The 20697-nt window shown below is 43.8% G+C and overlaps 1 protein-coding gene across 1 annotated transcript; it reads left to right on the plus strand.

Moving 5' to 3' along the window:
• Nucleotides 1-5065: 5065 nt before the first annotated feature.
• Nucleotides 5066-6322, plus strand: LOC120038640 (ladderlectin-like). The gene has a single exon (XM_038984296.1). It carries the CDS (start codon nt 5130-5132, stop codon nt 5688-5690), a length of 561 nt encoding a protein of 186 aa, XP_038840224.1. The 5' UTR covers nt 5066-5129; the 3' UTR covers nt 5691-6322.
• Nucleotides 6323-20697: the final 14375 nt, after the last annotated feature.

Below are 20697 nucleotides of genomic sequence, written 5' to 3' on the forward strand. Positions count from 1 at the left end.
GCTGCCTCTGATTGAGAAGCACACCCGGCCAAAACAAAGACATACAAAACATATGAACATAGAATGCCCACCCAAATCACACCCATGACCAAACCAAAATAGAGACATAAAAAGCTCTCTGCGGTCAGGACAATAACAACACTAACAACTGTTGTGGAAATTCAGTACTGAGAGAGACTTTTCTTCAAACAATCATCTATATTTAATATTGATTAATTATTGCAATAATGAGACCGTCAGCCCACCAGTCTTGTTCTGACTGTTAGTCTGAGAGTCAGAATCATACAGACAACGCACAGTTCATATAGCTAATACCCAGAATGCTTGGTTCCACCCCTCCCATATAGATTGGGGGGCACCATGAGCCACTTTGGGCTCATCCTGTCTTTATCTGCCCCTGGCGTTACCTTAACCCCCGACCCTGGCCTAATTTTCCCAGGCCAGGATGTCTAAGAACCATTGAGACCTTTGTTCTACTACTCTAGCACAGTTAAAACCACCCCACATCCTTTCACTGGAATGCCAGCTGTAGGGTTTATCACCAAGAAGCTAGAGTGGACACCATAAAACTCAGCATTAGCAGGACAGAAATATCTCACTGTTTAGGTAAATAATTGTGACATATCCAACAAATAAGGTGAAAACATACATTTTCTATCACACTGGGAGGGTTATGGCCTGGAGGAGAGGTGCTGGGTCTCCGCTAGGGACATCCTGGACCCAGGCCTCATCTCTAAGTTCCAACGCCAGCACCCCGCTCAAGCCATATTTTAGTGAATTGAAGAAGCTGGGGTTTCAATACAAGGTTAAATAATGAATAGAAGGTTTGAGCTTTCAGACTGACAAAATAGATAAGCTGCTAGTGACAGGAAGTAGTACTCACTGAACTCAAACAGGCTGTAAGGGACAAAATGGGACATTTGGAGCAGAGGTATAAACAGCTGAATGGGAGGAAATGTCATCTATAACGATCATCTGTCTCCATTACATGGAACCGTGTTTAAAATAAAGTAGGTCCAAGTAATGTTCTATTATTGAATATTAAGCTGATAAGACAGAACCAACTTGTTGAAGGTTCTAATAGATGTGTTAAACAACAGGGTTTATATTCAGACTAAATCAGTGATAAGACAGAACCAACAGATTGGCCTTACTGAAGAGCTCAGTGATTTTCAATGTGGCACCGTCATAGGACATTTCAGACAAGTCAGTTTGTCAAATGTCTTCCCTGCTAGAGTTGCCCTGGTCAACTGTAAGTGCTGTTATTGTAAAGTGGAAACGTCTAGGAGCAACAACGGCTCAGCCGCGAAGTGGTAGGCCACACAAGCTCAGAGAACGGGACCACCGAATGCTGAAACGCGCAAAAATCGTCAGTCCTCGGTTGCAACACTCACTGCTGAGTTCCAAACGGCCTCTGGAAGCAACATCAGCACAAGAACTGTTCGTCGGGAGCTTCATGAAATTGGTTTCCATGGCAGAGGAAATGCCAAACCCACCCCTAGAATGCCAAACCCACCCCGAATCTGGGTTTGGCAGATGCCAGGAGAACGCTACCAGCCCCAATGCACAGTGCCAAATGTAAAGTTTGGTGGAGAAGGAATAATGTTCTGGGGCTGTTTTTCATGTTTCGGGCCCCTGAGTTTCAATGAAGGGAAATCTTAATGCTACAGCATACAATGGCATTCTAGATGATTCTGTGCTTTATGGCAACAGTTTGGGGAAGGCCCTTTCCTGTTTCAGCATGATAATGCCCCTGTGCATGAAGCAAAGTCAATACAGAAATGGTTTGTTGAGATCGATGTGAAAGAACTTGACTGGCCTGCAAACCTCAAACCACCTCAACCCCATTGAACACATTTGGGATGAATTGGAACACCGACTGTGAGCCAGGACTAATCGCCCAACATCAGTGCCCGACCTCACTAACGTTTGTGGCTGAATGGAAGCAAGTCCCAGCAGCAATGTTCCAACATCTAGCAGCAAAGGGGGGACCAACTCCATGTCAATGCCATGATTTTGGAATGAGATGTTCGATGAGCATGTGTCCACATATTTTTGTAGTGTATTTTGTCTTGCCCATTCACACTCTGAATGACACACACACAATCCATGTCTCAAATGTCTCAAGGCTTAAAAATCCTTCTTTAACCCGTCTCTTCTCCTTCATCTACACTGATTGAAGTGGATTTAGAACGTGACACCAATAAGGGGTCAAAGCTTTCACCTGGATTCACCTGGTCAGTCTGTCATGGAAAGAGGTGTTCATAATGTTTTGTCCACTCAGTGTCTGACCGGATTGGATGTTTATTTTTTAAATGATTTTAGTCAGTTAGCAGACGTTCTTATTCAGTGATTTACAGGAGCAATTAGGGTTAGGTGCCTTGCTTAAGGGCACAACGGCAGGTTTTTCTCCAAGTCGGCTCGGGGATTTGAACCGCTCTTAACCGCTAGGCTACCTGCCACCCTATGCGTTCAATGTCAATGTTGTTTGACTTGTTTGTGTATCAGCACATTGACCTGGTCTCACTGGTCAACACTGCGTCCATGTTGCATCACACAGGCGTTTTCAAAGAACCTTTAGTCAAGGTGAGCTTCTCGCCCACTCAGTCTGTCTTATCAGACTTCCTGGTCTAACTTATTAACTTAATACTCAATAACCTTATTGACCGTTGATTCAGTGGAACTCACAGGGAGGGTTGGGGCATGTCTTTCAAACTTCCAAAGCATTTTATTTTATCTGACTTTTTTAATTAGAACATTGAAATGTACAACAATAAGTCTAAATTTATACCATGACATTAAAGTGATAGTTCAGCGATTTAAAATATTTAGATATTTGTTTCCTTACCTTGAAAGCAGTCTATGGATAAGGACTTGGAGTGACTGCAATCCACACTCAGAGTGACTGCAAGACCCCCCCCCCCCCCCTCCCCAGGAACATTTACCCTGCACCCCACCTCCACACAGTAACATTTACCCTGCACCCCACCACCACACAGGAACATTTACCCTGCACCACCACACAGTAACATTTACCCTGCACCTCACCTCCACACAGTAACATTTACCCTGCACCCCACCTCCACACAGTAACATTTACCCTGCACCTCCACACAGTAACATTTACCCTGCACCCCACCTCCACACAGGAACATTTACCCTGCACCCCACCACCACACAGGAACATTTACCCTGCACCCCACCACCCCACAGTAACATTTACCCTGCACCCCACCTCCACACATAACATTTACCCTGCACCCCACCACCACACAGGAACATTTACCCTGCACCACCACACAGTAACATTTACCCTGCACCCCACCACCACACAGGAACATTTACCCTGCACCTCACCTCCACACAGTAACATTTACCCTGCACCTCACCTCCACACAGTAACATTTACCCTGCACCCCACCTCCACACAGTAACATTTACCCTGCACCTCACCTCCACACAGTAACATTTACCCTGCACCTCACCTCCACACAGTAACATTTACCCTGCACCCCACCTCCACACAGTAACATTTACCCTGCACCCCACCTCCACACAGTAACATTTACCCTGGACACCCCCCAATGGACATTACAGACTGTTATCCTGTTACCCTGCCCCCACCACCCAGTGGACATTACAGACTGATACCCTGTCCCCCCCCCCACCATCCAATGGACATTACAGACTGTTACCCTGCCCCCCCCCCCCATCCAATGGACATTACAGACTGTTACCCTGCCCCCCCCCCCCCAATGGACATTACAGACTGTTACCCTGCCCCCCCCCATCCAATGGACATTACAGACTGTTACCCTGCACCCCCACCCCCAATGGACATTACAGACTGTTACCCTGCCCCCCCCCCCACCCCCAATGGACATTACAGACTGTTACCCTGCCCCCCCCCCCCCCCAATGGACATTACAGACTGTTACCCTGCCCCCCCCCCCCCCCCCCCCCCCCATTCAATGGACATTACAGACTGTTACCCTGCCCCCCCCCCACCTCCCCCCCAATGGACATTACGGACTGTCTACCCTGCCCCCACCCCCCAATGGACATTACAGACTGTTACCCTGCCCCCCCCCCCCCACCCCCACCCCCAATGGACATTACAGACTGTTACCCTGCCCCCCCCCCCACCCCCAATGGACATTACAGACTGTTACCCTGCCCCCCCCCCCCCCCCCCACCCCCCCAATGGACATTACAGACTTTTACCCTGTTACCCTGCCCCCCCCACCACCCAGTGGACATTACAGACTGTTACCCTTCTTAGGTGCCCGACCGGGTTTAAATGCTTTTTTCAGTTTCATTCATTTTGTATTTATACATCTTAATTTATGTATTTTAGTTTTTGCTGCTAAAAAGTTTTTGTTATTGGCTGGACAACCTTATTATCATGTTTATAATGCTTCTCCACCTGCATTGCTTGCTGTTTGGGGTTTTAAACTGGGTTTCTGTACAGCACTTTGAGATATCAGCTGATGTACGAAGGGCTATATAAATACATTTGATTTGATTCTTCGTATTCGGTGGGGGGAGCTGCAACTCAATATTAGGAAGGTGTTCTTAATGTGTTGTACACACCAGAAACTGTTGAGCGTGAAAAACCCAGCAGCGTTGCAGTTCTTGACAGGAACAGGTGCATCTGGCACCTACTATCATACCCCGTTCAAAGGCACTTAAATCTGTTGTCTTCACCCTCTGAATGGCACATACACAATCCATGTCTCAATTGTCTCAACACTCCAAAATCTTTTTTTAACCAGTCTCTTCCCCTTCATCTACACTGATTGAAGTGGATTTAACAAGTGACATTAATGAGGGATCATAGCTTTCACCTGGATTCACCTGGTCAGTCTAGGTCATGGAAAGAGCAGGGGACCTTAATGTTTTGTACACTCAGTGTATATTTGCCAAAAGGATTAGGATACATTTCCCAATAGGATGTGGAATCAGTGTCAACATGTTTTTTGGTACATTGGAATCAGTGTAAATACATGTTTTGTACTTCGTCCTTGTGGCTCTGTGAGCTACATGTATAAAAGTGTTCCTCTTTCTCAAGCTGAACAGAACCTACAGACTACCACCTGTGATTCCTTCTCTGACAGGAACAGATTACCATGGAGAAGTTGGCCGTCCTTCTGCTTCTGAGTGCTGCCATTGCACTGGGCGACGCAAACCTGACCCAGCTCCTTGGTTTAGAACCCTTACTGAAGACTGAGGTGGAACAGACTCCTCCTGTCGAGGTTCAGGTAGCAGCAGTGCGGGAGGGGATAAAGGAAAGTTCATGTCCCTCAGACTGGCACCCATATGGATCACGCTGTTTCAAGTTTGTCAGCATTCCACAGTCATGGTCAGATTCGGAGCAAAACTGTTTGGCACTTGGTGGGAACCTAGCATCCGTGCATAACCTTTTAGAGTACCAGTTCATGCAATCACTGACAAAGGACACCAATGGTCACCTACCTGACACCTTTATTGGAGGTTTTGATGCAGTCAAGGAGGGCTTATGGATGTGGTCAGATGGGTCCAGATTTGATTACACTCACTGGAACACCGATGAGCCCAATAACACTGGAGGAAAAGAGAACTGTCTGCAGATGAACGCTGCGGGTGAGAAGCTCTGGTTTGACGTGACCTGTGAGTGGAAGATTGCATCTCTCTGTTCCAGAAGAATGTAGGCTAGGAAATGACCCAGCTACTTCACCTCCACCTCCAGGGGTCAACAGGCTACTTCACCTCCACCTCCAGGGGTCAACAGGCTACTTCAACTCCCACCTCCAGGGGTCAACAGTCTACACTTCAATACTCAAACCAAGATCTGTCACTGACTGCAGCTCACCAACATGACAAATAAAACATGTAATCACAAAAAAGCTAGCCACCTATCTAATGATTAGTTAACGAGCCATATCTAACAGTTAGAAATAATGACAGAGGAATTTACAAGAGACAGCAAACAGCAAACATGTAACTACCGAAGAAAAAAATTATTTGAAGTTCAATGCAGACTTTTATACTAAGTCATGATCTGCTGTTAGCTAGCTACTGTTTAGGTAGACTAACCTTTCAGGTTAACTGACATTAGCTAGCTACTGTTTAGGTAGGCTAACCTTTCAGGTTAACTACCATTAGCTAAACTTGTGATGAAACTGTGTGATGTTGCTAATCCTGCTTTTGAAATGAAAGATAAATGACTCTGAATAGTTTGTTTTCTTCGTTTGCAGTTGCTTTTCAAGTTGTCATGGCACATCAGTTAGTCAATGGTGAGATTTTATAAACTATAATAAAGATAATCTCTCAATAACATGAACCTGCATCACTAAAAATAATTGATACATGATAAAACCTTATCATACTGTTAATAATGATTAACTCTCTTCCTAACAGACCATTTGTTTCTGAATGGTTTAGATGCAGGAAATTAAAGTTATATAACTATTAACTAACATGAATTATCAGCTTTTTAAAATAATTTCTTATTGCATTTTTATGGCTTAGTAATTATGCATACAATTAATAAATACTTAGTAGATATTAAAATAAATGTTTTATTGATTCAGGGTTAACACATTAACTAATGTACCCTTATTGTAAAGCGTTACCATTCCCTGTCTTTCATATCTGAGGCTAAATCCATGAGGCTGAGAAATGTGACAGGGAATGTGTCTACAGAGAGAGAGAGAGTGCTATTCTATTCCTCCCCTGAATGAAGGACTGAAGAAGCTCTGAGATTAAAATGCAGAAAATAAATTAAATGCGAAATATTGGGAGAGTCCCTCACACAACAACGTGACAGCCAGTCGGGCTTTAGGAGAAGGGTGTTACGCGGAGCAAACACAGGGGAACCCAAGAGTGGACTCAGATGCAGAAGCAGGGCTGAATGAACCAAAGTGTTTATTGAACACAGAGAGATATGGAGTGCAGCACCGGGGTAGCTCAGATGAGTTGCAGAAAAACCTGAAGTGTAGAGTGAGGTTGTAGTTGACTGAGTTGAACAGGGTTAACAGATCCTGAGAGGAATCCAAGGTGGCGGTGGTGAGTGAAGTCCAGATCAAGGTGTTTGGTGGTGAGATGTGGTACAAGAGACAGGAGACAGAGACAGAGCAGTACTGCAACAAGAGGACAAAACGGTGTAAGGCAGGGAAACAAGCACAGCAGGGCAACAGGATCTTGAGAACTGACAAAAGGCTAGGATAACAACTGACTGAGCAGAGATTACGATCTGGCAGAGTGGAGGTGCCAGGAATGAGTGTATATAGAGGTCTTGATTATGGGACGATTCACAGCTGATAGGGATCTGCTCTGATTCCAGCACAACTGTCTCCAACCACACAATCACACCAAGAGAGGAGAGAGAGAGAGAGCATACAGGGGGAGAACTGCAGGTTAGGACGACACCGGATGGACACCAGAGGGCGTAGTGGGAGCAGATATGACATGGGTATCCTTATGTACATATTGCCCCACCTACTGTATAAGGGCCCCACCTGTTTTCAGACCGTAGTTTCAAAGACCTTCCACACACACACACACACACACACACACACACACACACACACACACACACACACACCCCTCACAGGGGATAAACAGAGAGACAGCCTGATATTTCATTCATTGTAAATCTTTTAAGTCTTTAGTACCAGAATGCATACATATTACACATTATTACTGAACAATACTACATATACGTACATGATTATATGTCACTATTCTCTAATTCCTTTCTTAGAGAAAAAGGCCTGGGGAAGCCGACACCCCCATCAGTCGTATGTTTTCTTTTCCAGGATAGACCTTCTTGCCTTTAGGCCCAGGTTCTGTCTTCAGGACAGAAGGGCCCATCGACGTAAATGTTCACCATGTTGGAAAAGATTTTCCACTTGTCTCATCATGTCAAGGACTTTATGATAATCTCCCCACCTAAAGCTAAAGACAGGCACAAAATAGTTGACCTCTGTGCAGGCTATGGAAAATACATATGAACTAACAGATTTAGTAGCATTTGAACTATTGAATTCGGCACAACCTAAAATTTGGAGTCTGGCCTATATGCCACTGAAGAGATTCTTATGGCTTTCAAATAATCTGACCCCCAGACTTCCTCTCCCAGTGCGTACCCAGGCAGGGATGTTCCACTGAGGGCCTGTTAGATCTGACACAGAGCAAGTCTTATCTTAAGCCATTCTCTCATCCGCAACGCAGGAGAAAAACTCCCTGTTTTGGTTGAAAAAGGTTGTTGAGGCAGCTGTTTGTGAAAATCTTCACAGTTGAATCGTCCGGTTGGAAAATATAGCCCATATGTCCGTCACTCATATCCAGTACACCATTAAAACAATCAGGGACATCACAAAGAATGGCTGCGATGGTTTTGTCATTGTGTTCATGACACGAAGGACACAATACACCGACAATGAGAGATGTTTTATTTCTTTCTTCTTTAGAGTCTTCAGTGGTTTATCTCTGTTGAGGTTTATTGGCGCACGTAGTGTTCACAGATCTTACCTATACTGAGGCATACCTACCCCGGAAATTACTGTTTCATATACAAGATACCTAAACAGCAGAGACATAAGTTCACTACAAAATCAAATGTTTTGAAATGTTCGAACACATTCCACAGTTCAACAAGGTCACAACACATCAATCACCAGGACAGTTTTATTTCAAACAGATGCTTTACTTCAAAGGAACAGCTGCACTATCAGGTTACATAAACACTCACTCCATAGGGTGAGAACATCCGGACGGGATGTCCATAAAAGGGCATAACCACGTGATACATAAACACTCACTCCATAGGGTGAGAACATACGGACGGGATGTCCATAAAAGGGCATAACCACGTGATACATAAAATAGGTCATCAATCACGTTCGAACGAATCCCGTATCCTGTATTCTCTCTCATCATATTTTCTCTGCAATGATTTTTAATTTGATGGAAACCCTAATTTGGTTTCTTATTGTCACGATCGTGTGGGAGTGAGACGGACCAAAACGCAGCATGTGGAAAATAAGCCATCTTCTTTTTATTGTGAAGAAGGAAAAACGAAACAAAACACTTACAAATTAACAAAACAATAAACGACCGTGAAGCTATAAACGTAGTGCACACACACAGGCTACAAACGTTCACCATAGACAATTACCCACAACAAACTAAAGCCTATGGCTACCTTAAATATGGCTCCCAATCAGAGACAACAGAAACCAGCTGTCTCTAATTGGGAACCCATTCAGGCAACCATAGACTTTCCAAGACAACTACACACAACATAGACACAGCTAGACAACTATACTAAACATAAACCCAACTACTCTAAATAAACCCCCTAAACCTTACAACCACCCTAGACACTACAAAACCCACATAAATTACCCCTGTCACACCGTGACCTAACTAAAATAATAAAGAAAACAAAGAATACTAAGGCCAGGGCGTGACATAACCCCCCCCCTTAAGGTGCGAACTCCGGGCGCACCAGCACATAGTCTAGGGGAGGGTCTGGGTGGGCGTCCTTCCACGGTGGCGGCTCCGGCACTGGTCGTGGTCCCCACCCCACCACAGTCACTACCCGCCTCCGTAGCTTCCTCCAAATGGCCACCCTCCACATTAACCCCACTGGATTAAGGGGCAGTTCCGGACTAAGGGGAAGCTCCGGACTAAGGGGCAGCTCCGGACTAAGGGGCAGCTCCGGACTAAGGGGCAGCTCCGGACTAAGGGGCAGCTCCGGACTAAGGGGCAGCTCCGGACTAAGGGGCAGCACCAGGATAAGGGGCAGCACCAGGATAAGGGGCAGCACCAGGATAAGGGGCAGCACCAGGATAAGGGGCAGCACCAGGATAAGGGGCAGCACCAGGATAAGGGGCAGCACCAGGATAAGGGGCAGCACCAGGATAAGGGACGGATCCTGGCTGGATGGCGGATCCTGGCTGGATGGCGGATCCTGGCTGGCTGGCTCTGGTGGATCCTGGCTGGCTGGCGGATCCTGGCTGGCTGGCTCTGGCGGATCCTGGCTGGATGACGGCTCTGGCGGATCCTGGCTGGACGGCTCATGGCTGGCTGACGGATCTGGCTGCTCATGGCTAGCTGACGGATCTGGCTGCTCATGGCTGGCTGACGGATCTGGCTGCTCATGGCTGGCTGACGGATCTGGCTGCTCATGGCTGGCTGACGGATCTGGCTGCTCATGGCTGGCTGACGGATCTGGCTGCTCATGGCTGGCTGACGGATCTGGCTGCTCATGGCTGGCTGACGGATCTGGCTGCTCATGGCTGGCTGACGGATCTGGCTGCTCATGGCTGGCTGACTGATCTGGCTGCTCATGGCTGGCTGACGGATCTGGCTGCTCATGGCTGGCTGACGGATCTGGCTGCTCATGGCTGGTTGGCGGCTCTGGCAGATCCTGTCTGGTTGGCGGCTCTGGCAGATCCTGTCTGACGAATGGCTCTAGCGGCTCCTGACTGACGAACGGCTCTGACGGCTCGGGACAGACGGGCGGCTCTAATGGCTCAGGGCAGACGGATGGCTCTAATGGCGCTGGGTAGACGGATGGCTCTAATGGCGCTGGGTAGACGGATGGCTCAGATGGCGCTGGGTAGACGGATGGCTCAGATGGCGCTGGGTAGACGGGCAGTTCAGGCATCGCTGTGCAGACGGCAGACTCTGGCCGGCTGAGGCGCACTGTAGGCCTGGTGCGTGGTGCCGGAACTGGTGTTACCGGGCTGGGGACACGCATCTCAGGGCTAGTGCGGGGATAAGGAACAGGGCATACTGGACCCTGGGGACGCACATTAGGCCTAGTGCGTGGTGCCGGAACTGGTGGTACCGGGCTGGGGACACGCATCTCAGGGCTAGTGCGGGGATAAGGAACAGGGCATACTGGACCCTGGGAGTGCACATTAGGCCTAGTGCGTGGTGCCGGAACTGGTGGTACCGGACTGGGGACACGCATCTCAGGGCTAGTGCGGGGAGCAGCAACAGGACGCACAGGACTCTGGGGACACACAGGAGGCTTGGTGCGTGGTTTAGGCACTGGTGGTAAAAGGCTGGAGACACGCACCATAGGGCTAGTGCGTGGAGGAGGCACTGGTGGTACTGGGCTGGGGACTGTCACAGAAGAGTTAGTACGTGGGGCTAATACAGGAGGTGCAGGACTAGGGAGGCGTACAGGAGGCCTGGTTCGTGGGACTGTCATTCTCAGACGGTTAGCACGCACATCAGGACGAGCATGGAGAGCTGACTCAGGTAACATCACATCCCGCACACGCTCTGTCGGGTGGATCTTGTGCCTCACGCACCAACACAGCAGCTCCCTCATTTCACTCTCTTCCAACCTCCCCAATAAATCCTTAACAGTCTCTGTATCATCCCCATTGTTCACCTCCAATATCAGCCCGACTGGCTCAGGTTCCCTCTCAGAGTCCTCACGGGTAGCACGGGAAGTTGACGCAGATCTCCCATCTGGACTCGCCACACTCCCCATGAGCCCCTCCCCAAGAAATTTTTGGGTATTACTCACGGGTTTCCAGCCTTGCTTCCGTGCTGCCTCCTCATATCGCCTCCTCTCGGCTTTCGCTGCCTCCAGCTCTTCACGAGGGAGGCGATATTCTCCCGGTTGTGCCCAAGGTCCCTTACCATCCAGTATCTCCTCCCATGTCCAAGAATCCTGTGTAGGTGGGTCCTGTTGCCGCTTTCCACGCCGCTTGGTCCTGCATTGGTGGGTAATTCTGTCACGATCGTGTGGGAGTGAGACGGACCAAAACGCAGCATGTGGAAAATAAGCCATCTTCTTTTTATTGTGAAGAAGGAAAAACGAAACAAAACACTTACAAACTAACAAAACAATAAACGACCGTGAAGCTATAAACGTAGTGCACACACACACACACACACACACACACACACACACACACACACACACACACACACACACACACACACACACACACACACACACACACACACACACACACACACACACACACACACACACACACAGGCTACAAACGTTCACCATAGACAATTACCCACAACAAACTAAAGCCTATGGCTACCTTAAATATGGCTCCCAATCAGAGACAACAGAAACCAGCTGTCTCTAATTGGGAACCCATTCAGGCAACCATAGACTTTCCTAGACAACTACACACAACATAGACACAGCTAGACAACTATACTAAACATAAACCCAACTACTCTAAATAAACCCCCTAAACCTTACAACCACCCTAGACACTACAAAACCCACATAAATTACCCCTGTCACACCGTGACCTAACTAAAATAATAAAGAAAACAAAGAATACTAAGGCCAGGGCGTGACACTTATGTCGTTACAAGTTATGTCTACATTCAGTGTTAATTCTCCCTAACACTTACTGCGGAAAAAATTATAATTTTCATGCCGTATGTGCTATGTTATTTAAATGCATTAACCAGACGGAGAAAATCCCATAAGTGTTTATAGTTTCATTGGTTAGGGTAAGGGAATTCCCCATAATTCCCTGTCATAAATTTAGCCAAAACTGCCCCTACACTCACTTTTCAAATGATCAACGGCCCCACAACTACACTTCGGTATTTTTCCGCTACCCCCGCAAAATCCATGTTGATCAAAACATATCTACACAATTGATCAATATACTCACATACCCAAGCTGTGTTCAAATACCCATACTAATATACTATATACTACATGCTTAATGAGTATATACTTCATACTATATACTATTATTGTAGTTAATTTAGTATACAGTTGAGCTTCACATGTCTACTGGAAGTTGATGCTGTTGCTATGCAGCCTCTTGCTAGCATAACAAATTACTAGTTAGACATTTTACGACATTTTACGACTTTAGAGCGCACACTGCCCTCTCTGGCCAAGGAACAGGGTTGATCCAAGCTCTCTGACCTCCCAAAGGCAGTCAAGCACCCAAGCTAATTGGCAAAAGTTGGCTAGCTTGCTTTCTACTTCCAGACACAAATAAGAGAACACATCCTCACGTTGACCATTCACTCACCCTAGCAGAGCTGGTTAGGCTTTCCCATGTTATCCAAGGAGCTGGTTAGGCTTTCCCCATGTTATCCAAGGAGCTGGTTAGGCTTTCCCCATGTTATCCAAGGAGCTGGTTAGGCTTTCACCATGTTATCCAAAGAGCTGGTTAGGCTTTCCCCATGTTATCCAAAGAGCTGGTTAGGCTTTCCCATGTTATCCAAGGAGCTGGTTAGGCTTTCCCCATGTTATCCAAAGAGCTGGTTAGGCTTTCCCCATGTTATCCAATGAGCTGGTTAGGCTTTCCCCATGTTATCCAAGGAGCTGGTTAGGCTTTCCCCATGTTATCCAAAGAGCTGGTTAGGCTTTCCCCATGTTATCCAAAGAGCTGGTTAGGCTTTCCCCATGTTATCCAAGGAGCTGGTTAGGCTTTCCCCATGTTATCCAAGGAGCTGGTTAGGCTTTCACCATGTTATCCAAAGAGCTGGTTAGGCTTTCCCCATGTTATCCAAGGAGCTGGTTAGGCTTTCCCCATGTTATCCAAAGAGCTGGTTAGGCTTTCCCCATGTTATCCAAAGAGCTGGTTAGGCTTTCCCCATGTTATCCAAGGAGCTGGTTAGGCTTTCCCCATGTTATCCAAAGAGCTGGTTAGGCTTTCCCCATGTTATCCAAGGAGCTGGTTAGGCTTTCCCCATGTTATCCAAAGAGCTGGTTAGGCTTTCCCCATGTTATCCAAGGAGCTGGTTAGGCTTTCCCCATGTTATCCAAAGAGCTGGTTAGGCTTTCCCCATGTTATCCAAGGAGCTGGTTAGGCTTTCCCCATGTTATCCAAAGAGCTGGTTAGGCTTTCCCCATGTTATCCAAAGAGCTCGTTAGGCTTTCCCCATGTTATCCAAGGAGCTGGTTAGGCTTTCCCATGTTATCCAAGGAGCTGGTTTGGCTTTCCCCATGTTATCCAATGAGCTGATTAGGCTTTCCCCATGTTATCCAATGAGCTGATTAGGCTTTCCCCATGTTATCCAAAGAGCTGGTTAGGCTTTCCCCATGTTATCCAAAGAGCTGGTTAGGCTTTCCCCATGTTATCCAAAGAGCTCGTTAGGCTTTCCCCATGTTATCCAAGGAGCTGGTTAGGCTTTCCCATGTTATCCAAAGAGCTGGTTAGGCTTTCCCCATGTTATCCAATGAGCTGATTAGGCTTTCCCCATGTTATCCAATGAGCTGATTAGGCTTTCCCCATGTTATCCAAAGAGCTGTGGACTATTACGTTCTTTCCCTGACGTTTACTGACACCGGCCATAATCAACAGGTGAAAACCATTCGTAAATTCACTCTGGTACATTCAGACGAGAGTGCTCTGAACAAATAGCAAGAGCAAATTTACATAGCACCCCATTTAACAATGTCCATTGAGAACGCACAACGACTTTACCATTTAGCTAAGCTAAGAATGATGTGAATAATCAAGTCAATAATGTTGGATATCATAGTTAATATACTGGCAAATTCGATATATTAGTAGCCAACTAACGTTAGGTATCTAGCTAACATATATTACCGGTACATACTGCTGTAATGATATGCTATAAAATTCATATGGAGAGTGTAACTAACATTTACATTTAAGTCATTTAGCAGACGCTCTTATCCAGACAAATTGTCATAAGTAGTTAAAGCAATGAATTTGCATCCACTCTCGCATATTTCCAGTCAGCAGGGAAATGCTGCCCAATTTTATCCATGATTGGATTTTTTTCATATTCAAGCTGAATTGGTAGAATACCTTCCTTTAGTGCCTCTATGGTTTTGCTGTAGTTGACCTCTTCATTTAGTGCCTCTATGGTTTTGCTGTAGTTGACCTCTTCCTTTAGTGCCTCTATGGTTTTGCTGTAGTTGACCTCTTCATTTAGTGCCTCTATGGTTTTGCTGTAGTTGACCTCTTCATTTAGTGCCTCTATGGTTTTGCTGTAGTTGACCTCTTCCTTTACTGCCTCTGTGGTTTTGCTGTAGTTGACCTCTTCCTGACCGTGGCCAGAGTGTAGCTGTACTCACACACCGCTCTAATATATGCCAACTTAACCATTTTCTAAGGTAGTGATACCCACTGCCCTGGAGAGTAGTTATGGTATTTGTGCCTTTTAATTGGTAAAGGAACCTGATACCTTGTGTTAGAACCAATACTGAAGAACTGCCCATTTACTACTGGAGAATATGGGAGACCTAATGTCTTATACCAGTCTCACGGTTCACATATCACTGTTGTTGACAACACATATGTCACGCCCTGACCATAGAGAGCCCTTGTTTCTCTATGGTGTAGTAGGTCAGGGCATAATTGGGGATTTTTCAAGTTTATTTTTTCTATGTGGGGTTCTAGTTAATTGTTCGATGTTGGTGATTTGTATAATTCCCAATTAGAGGCAGCTGGTAATTGTTGTCTCTAATTGGGGATCATATTTAGGTAGCATTTTCCCGCCTGTGTTTGTGGGATATTATTTTGTGTTTGTGCATGTGCACCACGTAGTCACCTTTCGTTGTTCGTTTATTGTTTTTGTTTTGCTAAAGTTTCACTTAGTAATAAAGATGTGGAACTCTACATACGCTGCGCCTTGGTCCAGTTCTTACGACAACCGTGACAACATATTAATAAATCAAAATTAGGGTCCATCGTCTGTCCATAATATAAATGTCTTGTCAATGGTGAGAAATTCGCAGTGCAATGTAAGCCAGTCTGTGACACAAAACTGTCTTTCTGTTTCCAACAACTGCGAGCAGTTGAGAAGATAACCTGTACGTCCCATGCATAGTACCAAGCACATGTAATCCCCAATTTACAGAGAAGATCCTGACAAATTTACAGGACAACATGCAGAAAATATATTTATGTTTTATGCATGTGTTAAAGATTTTAATAGGTACCTGTAGGGGCATCGTGAGCAACTCTTTCATAGCCACTCCACATTCCTGACTGATTCATTTGACATGGGAGGTTTGGACATGGATGTGAATTTATGACAGACATTGCAGCGCCAGTATCTACTCGAAAATCTATTGACTCACCATTGACGAAGAGACAAACCATCGACTCCTCACAGGGGGTTAAATGCTGTCCAAGGATGTCAACTGTCTTTACCTTGCATCAGTCCATATGTGGGTTGTAAAGGTTTGTTTTTGGTGGAGGTCTGGTTTTCCAACCTTCCCCTGCTGCCCTCTGTTTACTTGGGTTTGGACACTTTCTAGCAAAATGTCCCTCTTCTCAACAGTTGTAACAACCGAAGTTAGGAGGTGGACAGTCATTATCATCATCATCCCTGTTTCTCCTTCTTATCTTATCATTCTCCGTCTATACACACACACACACACACACACACACACACACACACACACACACACACACACACACACACACACACACACACACACACACACACACACACACACTCACACACACACACTCAGACACACACACACACTCAGACACACACACTCAGACACACACACACACACACACACACACACACACACACACACACACTCAGACACACACACACACTCAGACACACACACTCAGACACACACACTCAGACACACACACTCAAACACAAACACTCAGACACAAACACAACAACAGTATTTAGTTAGGAACCTCTTCCTTCTCCATCATTTGAAAAGTGTTATTTCTTCTCCATCATTTGAAATGTTTGTTGCAAAGGAAAATATGATCTGCTTTTATTGACCTTTTATTGACCTTTTATTTACATTTACATTTACATTTAAGTCATTTAGCAGACGCTCTTATCCAGAGCGACTTACAAATTGGTGCATTCACCTTATGACATCCAGTGGAACAGCCACTTTACAATAGTGCATCTAAATCTTTTAAGGGGGGGGGGGGGGGGTCAGAAGGATTACTTTATCCTATCCTAGGTATTCCTTGAAGAGGTGGGGTTTCAGGTGTCTCCGGAAGGTGGTGATTGACTCCGCTGACCTGGCGTCGTGAGGGAGTTTGTTCCACCATTGGGGTGCCAGAGCAGCGAACAGTTTTGACTGGGCTGAGCGGGAACTGTACTTCCTCAGTGGTAGGGAGGCGAGCAGGCCAGAGGTGGATGAACGCAGTGCCCTTGTTTGGGTGTAGGGCCTGATCAGAGCCTGAAGGTACGGAGGTGCCGTTCCCCTCACAGCTCCGTTTTATTGACCTTGCCAGATCTGTTTCCAAATCAGTGAATGTCGATTCAACTCGTTGACTGATAAATCCCCTTTGCGCATGTGAAATCTTTGCAATGAAACTTTAAGGCTATTTTCTGGTAAATGTGTCGTTATTACATACCAGATGTTAAGACAACAACCCATTATAATTGGGATATTTGAGGGATTTACTGTTAATTTCAATGGCATTGGGTCTATGTTACTGACTGAATTGAAGTTGTGGGCAGAGAGAGGCTCAAGAATTGTGAACTATTTTAATCCCCTTTGAAATGTATATTAACCCTTGTGAATTGTCTGTTGCATTTTGTGGATTTGACACCTTGCATGTTAATCTCATAGTAATAGACATTTAAAGTGTGAAGCAGAAAGGGGTTGGTATTAAACAGAGTACACTGGGTAGACTGAAATGAAAACAATGCCTTCTAATGATGTCAGTGAAAATATTTTATTAGTGGTTTATGGATAGACTCTAATAATGTCATGTTATTAGTAGTTTATGGATGGACTCTAATAATGTCATGTTATTAGTGGTTTATGGAGACTCTAATAATGCCATGTTATTAGTAGTTTATGGAGACTCTAATAATGCCATGTTATTAGTAGTTTATGGATAGACTCTAATAATGCCATGTTATTAGTGGTTTATGGAGACTCTAATAATGCCATGTTATTAGTGGTTTTGTTGATAGACTCTGATAATGTCATGTTATTAGTGGTTTATGGAGACTCTGATAATGTCATGTTATTAGTGGTTTATGGAGACTCTAATAATGTCATGTTATTAGTGGTTTATGGAGACTCTAATAATGCCATGTTATTAGTGGTTTTGTTGATAGACTCTAATAATGCCATGTTATTAGTGGTTTATGGAGACTCTAATAATGCCATGTTATTAGTGGTTTATGGATAGACTCTAATAATGTCATGTTATTAGTGGTTTATGGAGACTCTAATAATGCCATGTTATTAGTGGTTTTGTTGATAGACTCTAATAATGCCATGTTATTAGTGGTTTATGGAGACTCTAATAATGCCATGTTATTAGTGGTTTATGGATAGACTCTAATAATGCCATGTTATTAGTGGTTTATGGAGACTCTAATAATGTCATGTTATTAGTGGTTTATGGATGGACTCTAATAATGTCATGTTATTAGTGGTTTATGGATGGACTCTAATAATGTCATGTTATTAGTGGTTTATGGATAGACTCTAATAATGTCATGTTATTAGTGGTTTATGGAGACTCTAATAATGTCATGTTATTAGTGGTTTATGGATAGACTCTAATAATGCCATGTTATTAGTGGTTTATGGAGACTCTAATAATGCCATGTTATTAGTGGTTTATGGATAGACTCTAATAATGCCATGTTATTAGTGGTTTATGGAGACTCTAATAATGTCATGTTATTAGTGGTTTATGGATGGACTCTAATAATGTCATGTTATTAGTGGTTTATGGAGACTCTAATAATGTCATGTTATTAGTGGTTTATGGAGACTCTAATAATGCCATGTTATTAGTGGTTTATGGATAGACTCTAATAATGTCATGTTATTAGTGGTTTATGGATGGACTCTAATAATGCCATGTTATTAGTGGTTTATGGAGACTCTAATAATGTCATGTTATTAGTGGTTTATGGATGGACTCTAATAATGTCATGTTATTAGTGGTTTATGGATGGACTCTAATAATGTCATGTTATTAGTGGTTTATGGATAGACTCTAATAATGTCATGTTATTAGTGGTTTATGGAGACTCTAATAATGTCATGTTATTAGTGGTTTATGGATAGACTCTAATAATGCCGTGTTATTAGTGGTTTATGGATAGACTCTAATAATGCCATGTTATTAGTGGTTTATGGAGAATCTAATAATGCCATGTTATTAGTGGTTTATGGATAGACTTTAATAATGCCATGTTATTAGTGGTTTATGGATAGACTCTAATAATGGCATGTTATGAGTGGTTTATGGATGGACTCTAATAATGCCATGTTATTAGTGGTTTATGGATAGACTCTAATAATGCCATGTTATTAGTGGTTTATGGATGGACTCTAATAATGTCATGTTATTAGTGGTTTATGGAGACTCTAATAATGCCATGTTATTAGTGGTTTTGTTGATAGACTCTAATAATGTCATGTTATTAGTGGTTTATGGATGGACTCTAATAATGCCATGTTATTAGTGGTTTATGGAGACTCTAATAATGCCATGTTATTAGTGGTTTATGGATAGACTCTAATAATGCCATGTTATTAGTGGTTTATGGATAGACTCTAATAATGCCATGTTATTAGTGGTTTTGTTGATATACTCTAATAATGCCATGTTATTAGTGGTTTATGGATAGACTCTAATAATGCCATGTTATTAGTGGTTTATGGAGACTCTAATAATGCCATGTTATTAGTGGTTTATTAATAGACTCTAATAATGCCATGTTATTAGTGGTTTATGGATAGACTCTAATAATGCCATGTTATTAGTGGTTTATGGATAGACTCTAATAATGCCATGTTATTAGTGGTTTATGGATAGACTCTAATAATGCCATGTTATTAGTGGTTTATGGAGACTCTAATAATGTCATGTTATTAGTGGTTTATGGATAGACTCTAATAATGTCATGTTATTAGTGGTTTATGGAGACTCTAATAATGCCATGTTATTAGTAGTTTATGGAGACTCTAATAATGCCATGTTATTAGTAGTTTATGGATAGACTCTAATAAGGCCATGTTATTAGTGGTTTATGGAGACTCTGATAATGCCATGTTATTAGTGGTTTTGTTTATAGACTCTAATAATGCCATGTTATTAGTGGTTTATGGATAGACTCTAAAAATGCCATGTTATTAGTGGTTTATGGATAGACTCTAATAATGCCATGTTATTAGTGGTTTATGGAGACTCTAATAATGCCATGTTATTAGTGGTTTATGGATAGACTCTAATAATGCCATGTTATTAGTGGTTTATGGATAGACTCTGATAATTTCATGTTATTAGTGGTTTATGGAGACTCTAATAATGCCATGTTATTAGTGGTTTATGGATAGACTCTAATAATGCCATGTTATTAGTGGTTTATGGAGAATCTAATAATGCCATGTTATTAGTGGTTTATGGATAGACTTTAATAATGCCATGTTATTAGTGGTTTATGGATAGACTCTAATAATGGCATGTTATGAGTGGTTTATGGATGGACTCTAATAATGCCATGTTATTAGTGGTTTATGGATAGACTCTAATAATGCCATGTTATTAGTGGTTTATGGATGGACTCTAATAATGTCATGTTATTAGTGGTTTATGGAGACTCTAATAATGCCATGTTATTAGTGGTTTATGGATAGACTCTAATAATGCCATGTTATTAGTGGTTTTGTTGATAGACTCTAATAATGTCATGTTATTAGTGGTTTATGGATGGATTCTAATAATGCCATTTTATTAGTGGTTTATG

This window comes from Salvelinus namaycush, unplaced genomic scaffold, assembly GCF_016432855.1.
Source record: "Salvelinus namaycush isolate Seneca unplaced genomic scaffold, SaNama_1.0 Scaffold228, whole genome shotgun sequence".
NCBI lineage: Eukaryota > Metazoa > Chordata > Actinopteri > Salmoniformes > Salmonidae > Salvelinus > Salvelinus namaycush.

Excerpts from the sequence above, each read along its gene's own strand:
- LOC120038640 (XM_038984296.1), top strand. The coding sequence starts at position 5,130 with ATGGAGAAGTTGGCCGTCCTTCTGCTTCTGAGTGCTGCCATTGCACTG.